The sequence below is a fragment of the Microtus ochrogaster genome, assembly GCF_000317375.1.
Source record: "Microtus ochrogaster isolate Prairie Vole_2 chromosome 14 unlocalized genomic scaffold, MicOch1.0 chr14_random_2, whole genome shotgun sequence".
NCBI lineage: Eukaryota > Metazoa > Chordata > Mammalia > Rodentia > Cricetidae > Microtus > Microtus ochrogaster.
Genome location: NW_004949097.1, coordinates 14,130,216 through 14,136,652, shown reverse-complemented (window position 1 = coordinate 14,136,652; position 6,437 = coordinate 14,130,216). Strand labels below are relative to the sequence as shown.

Here is a 6,437-nt window from a genome sequence, read left to right as displayed (position 1 = left end):
TATATTACACCCAAATGATTTTATAAAATTGTCATAATTTCTCTGCAGATTTACACCTCATCTATAGATCGGCTGATCAGGAAAGTATATTAAATATGGAGGAACAATCTGAACACCTATCAATGGGTGAAGTAAGAAAACACACACATACAACATCCCACTCAGCCTTGCAGAGGGAGCGTCTGTGCCGTGTGACCCACCCAGGAGCGCTCACAGTTGGGTTCAGAGCGGTTGGTCCAATTCACAGAGCTGGGTGAGGGGAGGGGAAAGGGGCAACCACTAATGAGCTAACAGCATTTCTGGTCAGAATGATGAATAACCTCCCCTGGGCCACTCTACAACACAGCACCTACAGTCAGTGAGGACACCTCAGGGGTGCCACACGACCGAGGGGTCAGATTTCATGCTAAGGGTTGTTGTAACCACCAAGGGAAAGATTAAGAGGAAAAGACAATGGAAAGGAGGGGCCCATAAGAACCCCTAAGTTTATTTTATCTGTGTTTCTTCACTATTCCAAATAATCCGTGTGTATATGCCATTCCTCTGGGCACAGCTCATAAACTAGATTATCTGAAATAACCTCTGTGGGAAACACCAACACACAATTAAAACGCCAACTTCACTGTCAGGTTCAGAATGTGAAAAATCTATCAGAAATCAGGGTGAAAATAAAGATCCCCCTAAAGCAAGGTGCTCGAAGATACAGCCACACAGAGTGCTCCTGTGGATGCCCACTTCTCTGGAAATGTCTCTGACCGATTCTGTACTCTGCTGACAAGCTATATGCTGACAGGAATCACAGAGACCGGGAATTTTCTTCGCGCCATTCAGGTTGGGAGCACGGGACTGAGTGGTGGCCCGACCCTCACTGCCTTCTCAGCACTTTGCAAAGTACAGGACAGCAGCTGGCGTTTTCCACTCTGCCATCCAGCCAACAATCAAGTTTAGACACTGCACGCTTCATATTCATGGCTCCGCTTGTCTGCTTGCTACGGTGTAGAACACCTGACCCTTTATAGTATGCATCTGAATGCGGTACACGGGAATTATTGTACTTTGCATGCATACGATAGGCATGTAAAGAAAACATACTAAAACGCTTTAGTGTGGCCTGTTCTTCATACACTGCCTGTTTGTGAATCTTGTTCTGCTTTCAGCCCCTGCAGCTCCGTCCCTGAATTCTGACCAGCATGTTCTGACCTGCTCTCACACAGAACCAGAGCAATGTGGTATTTATTTGTGGACTGTAATGAAATCTGTTAGAACCACAGTTAGGCTAACAAAGAGAGCCTGAAGAGCACACTCAAGTGTCTACAGGAAGTAAAGGAATCGACAATCACACGGCAACCCCTTGGAGTCTAGAACTGCCTTTCTGAGTGTATCGTTACGGGTCCTAGACAGAAGCTCACGGCTGCTCTGTCCTTGTCTGATGGCTGTGCAGAGAGAGCTGTTGGGGGGATCCGCACGGGTGTTGTTCTGCCAGTGTGTGATGGGTGATTAGCAATAACTGTTGGGTGGGTCTGCACAGGGAACGGGGACTTACCCTCCTCTGCTCTCTCAGGTACTCCACCAGCTCCTCTCTCGTTCTCTTCACCGCCTCCGCCATGGCCTTTTCACCTCTCTTCTGTTCCTCTATTATGGCTGCTTTGACAGCTTCCTGTTTGGGGTTGGAAAGCGTGGTCAGCATGGCGCACACAAAGGCACACTTGTGCCATTTATGTAACTGAGGGGCTTTCGGGGTGCGTCATTCTGTTCCAGGCCAATCTTTGCAATGCACCCCTGGAAAAGATTTGTAACGGTTAGGGGCTATAGGAGGAAAGAAGGGAACTAACCACTTACTGAAGGAGGTGATGAGAAGCAGATGACACCTGACTCCCCAGCAACCGGTCACCCGTTTCCATCAGACTGCCTTCCTGTCCTCCGTATCCACACAGACTCAATGCCTGCTCTTCCAAGACCATCTCGCGCTCCAATGGCCTCACTCACTGTGAATCTTTTCACAACCATCATCAAATGAGGTCTTATAGCTAAGGTTTATAGACACCTTGGCTTCATGTCAGGTCAAGATGCTGAGAGCCGAACACCAGGTGAAACTCCACCCTGTTAGCTGCTATTTGAAATGAGAACTCGAGAGAGGAAAGAGAACTCACTGCCTTACTGAATGGGGTATCAGAAACCTGAGGGATTTCAGAACAGCAGATAAACAGAAAGCGGGTGGCAGGTAATATTCTAAGGAAGAAAGACTTCTCAGGAAGCAACAATAAGTTCTGCAAAAATAGAACTTTATCCTTCTATTTTGATTAAAAATAAATAGCACCCGACTGAAATGAATGCTACAAACCACAACTACTTAACTCCCCTTTATCCACAGAACTGGCTGGGCCTTTCCCAGGGGTAACACCAGCAATGAGCATTCTCCTCACTTTAGATTCTTGAGGGCTCTTCCGACTGTAAGAGTCTACACGTATTTTCTCTTACGTTTTCCTCAACCACTTTAGACATGTATATATGGCCCAGAAAATATAAAACAATGATTCACTATTAAAAGTCTATTTACAGTAGAAAATTTGTAGCATGTAGAAAAGCATGAGCACAGTGATAGACATGCAAATGTGTAAACATGCGAATGTGTAAACATGCAAGTGTGTAAACACACAAATGTGTAAACACACACATGTAAAACTGTAAACATGCAAGTGTGTAAACATGCAAATGTGTAAGCATGCAAATGCGTAAACATGTGCATGTAAAACTGTAAGCATGCACGTGTGTAAGCATGCAAATGTGTAAACATGCAAGTGTGTAAGCATGCAAATGTGCAAACATATGCATGTAAAACTGTAAACATGCAAGTGTGTAAACACGCAAGTATGCAAACACATGCATGTAGAACTGTAAGCATGCAAGTGTGTAAACATGCAAATGTGTAAGCATGTGCATGTAAACTGTAAACATGCAAGTGTGTAAGTATGCAAGTGTGTAAGCATGCAAATGTGTAAACATATGCATGTAAAACTGTAAACACGCAAGTGTGCAAACATGCAAATGTGTAAACATATGCATGTAAAACTGTAAACATGCAAGTGTATAAACATGCAAATGTGTAAACACGCAAATGTGTAAACATGCAAATATACACAGAGAATAAGGGCAGAGTAGGAAGGAGCTGGACATCAAGAGGTAAGATTACACTGTTTGTGATATTTTTCTATCTCTGGAAGTTTTCAGCTGAAACATGCTCTGAACATTTTCTTAAGTTCTTACATTCATTATAGTATGATTTATATTCCTTTATACAGTGTATAATGACTTATTTTTACACGTTCTTAATTAATAAACCACATTTATCATGCAATTTTTATTCCTACACAAATTAAATATAATTAAGCATTATTTTAAAAGTTACACATGGCTGCAGAAAGGCCTAGAAAGCGAGTGGTTAGAGGAGGCACAGATATCAGACAGAGTTTTCGTCTGTGGTCGGCCGCCCTCAGCTCATGTGTTCATTTGTCAAAGTATCTACTAATTACCCAGCAGAATCTCCTATCTCCTCTTAGTAAGCTGTAATTTACCCACACTAACAGGACATGAGCAGAGAGAAACAGAAGCAACAGTGTAGTAACATACTGCAAGACACCAGGGCCAATGGTTGTGCCTGAGAGAGGTGCTTGCTGGGCACTGGATGCTGGTTACAGATACATTTGTCTGATAGTTCCTGTATGAGTGGAGGGGAGAGGGAGAGGAGAAGCCAGGCAGACCTGGCTCAGAGCTCCCAAGTATCCTAGTGACTGGCTTCCATTCCTGCTGCGTGGGCTGGTGAACATGTCAGTTCCCCACAGTCACCCCAGCCTCTCCCCAAAGTCAGCCTCTGCCCAATCTTCCCCACAACATCTTCAAACGCACTCTTAATTATGCAGAGAAAAGCAAAGTGTGGGTGAATTCTCATTCCCTTTACTGTGAACAAGGGCCAGTGTGAGTCCACACTTAGCCAAGTACATAATGCAGACCATGGACTTGCCTGAAGTTAGATGTTCACTCTTAGTACATGGGACACACGTCTCAGCATGGTAGGTAGTGTGGTGTGGTACATTAGTGCTAACAGAAGCTGTGTGTGCAAGCTTTGGAACTCACAGTGCTGATGCAGGGGAGGCTGAGTCTCTGCTGTGGCATTAGGTGGTGGGGCCTGATGGAGGCACCTATATCACTGGGGGATTCTAGAAGGGACTAGCCTTGCTCTGGTGGGCTGTGTCGTTTCTGCAGGCCCAGTCTCTGAACTCCTCACTTCCTGTCTCACCGTGTGCTCTGAGGTAATTCCTGCTGTTCTGCCACAGACCTGGAGTGACACAGTCCGGGAGGCCTGGAAATGAATGACTGCACCCTTTCCTGGACTTCAGCTCCAAATGAGTGAGCTGCTTTTTCTTCTTTTCACAATTTCTGGGATCAGTTACATCGTGCACATGCACACACATACACGTGTACACACAGACACACACACACGCGTGCGCACACACACACAAACACACACACATACACATGTACACACAGACACACACACGCGTGCATACACATACATGCACACACATACACGTGTACACACACACACGCGTGCGCGCACACACACACACACAAACACACACACACACGGTGGGTATGGAAAGACACTGGTCAATGCATCCAAAGCTGTTTCCGAGGAGGAGAGAGTTCTGGTGTTCTGTGGCACAGGGGGATGACTACAAACAAAATATTGGATCTTTTAATATAAAAATGACAAATATAAAAATGTGAGGAATATGCTAAGAACCTAGATTTCACACAATATATACATGTGCTGAGACATTAAAGCCCACTATAACTGTATGTGGCATTATTATGCATCTACTAAAAATGAAAGTCACAGATACTTGGGTGTCTCAGGCAGGAGAACCAAGTCCAAGGCCAGCCTGGGCTACAAAGTAAACTGAAGGCCTGTCTGAGAAATACGGTGAAACCTTGTCTTAAATAAGAAAAAGAGCTGTAGGCGTGGGCAGAGAGTGCCTGTCGGGCACACACACTGCCAGTCCAGTTCACTTTCCCTCTCACCCGCCCAGCTACAGTCAGCAGTGTGCAGACAGGAGGAGTCACAGGTACAGTGTGCTTCCCCGTGTGTCCACACTCTCCATTGCCACACAAACTTAAAGCTCAAACCATGGTTCGGAAGGGTTTTCTAGAGTCTAGACACTAACTCAGCAAGTGGAAAATTTTGCATTTCAAAACTCACGTACTATGCAACAGCCGTTCAGGCCATGTTGACTTTGAAGTGATTAATCTGTACTGCAATGACTGGGAAAGGAAATCAAGAGAATACAGGAGGTTCTAGAAACGCCACCCAGGAAACCAATACATACACTCTCTCAACTGGGAAGCTTAGTGACACAGGCAGGAAGTGGGCACTGGAACTCAGATGATGGGGACAATGAACCCTCAATTACAAGTAAGCAAAATCCTACCTCAGAAGAAAATCTTATTCTTTGTATTAGAGAATCAAGCCTGAAAAAATTACTTTCTTTTACGATATTGATTTTCACCAATTGAGTTATAAACATCACTCATTATATTAGAACTTCTGCAACATTTTGCTGAAACCCTAAAAGATTTACACCCTGGCTTGTTACAGAGATGTATTTGCCAGCACCTAGTTCCGGCCATGGTCCTCCAAGCTAGCGAACGGGGCTGGGTCAGCTCTGCAGGCTCTTGGATCAGCACTTTCTCTGTCTGTGATCAGCTACAGCTACAGTGACCTCAAAGACGGGGCCACTCTGTCTTTATGATCCCCATCCTCTAGATAGGAAAGAGCTTAGAAATTGTTTTAGGAAAGTCAGATGTACTTTCAGAACCAAGGGTGAAGGCATGGAGGCTCCTATGGCAGGCTCGGGATGAGGCAGCTGCTGTAGTCAGATGTACTTTCAGAACCAAGGGTGAAGGCATGGAGGCTCCTATGGCAGGCTCGGGATGAGGCAGCTGCTGTAGTCAGATGTACTTTCAGAACCAAGGGTGAAGGCATGGAGGCTCCTATGGCAGGCTCGGGATGAGGCAGCTGCTGTAGTCAGATGTACTTTCAGAACCAAGGGTGAAGGCATGGAGGCTCCTATGGCAGGCTCGGGATGAGGCAGCTGCTGTAGCCACACTGCTCCCAGATCCTTTGTCTGTGGCCTTCTCAGCACTTGTGGATCTTCCAGCCACTGCTGATCCCCTGGGCTCTCCCTCTCTCTTCATCAGAACCTCTAGATTCTGGACCTATAAACTGCTGCTTGTTGGCTGATCCTTCCTTTGGTTGACGATTTCCTCTGGGAGGTTTTTGCCTGGGCAATTTCTTTGTTTGAAAATGTTTTTATTTTGCCTCATCATATAGCTGGTGACTTGAAGCTCTAGTCTGGAAATTTCAGTTTTAAACACCCTTG

At 45.4% G+C, this 6,437-nt stretch overlaps 1 protein-coding gene across 2 annotated transcripts in view; it reads right to left on the bottom strand.

The window, feature by feature from the left end:
• The window catches only part of Ccdc91 (coiled-coil domain containing 91), a 182,387-nt gene that overhangs the window by 30,258 nt on the left and 145,692 nt on the right, over positions 1 to 6,437 (bottom strand). For both annotated transcript variants that reach the window (XM_013352824.2, XM_013352825.2), the window contains exon 12: positions 1,544 to 1,657. In XM_013352824.2, coding sequence (XP_013208278.1) covers positions 1,544 to 1,657 — 114 coding nt within the window. The remainder of the gene's footprint in view (positions 1 to 1,543; positions 1,658 to 6,437) is intronic.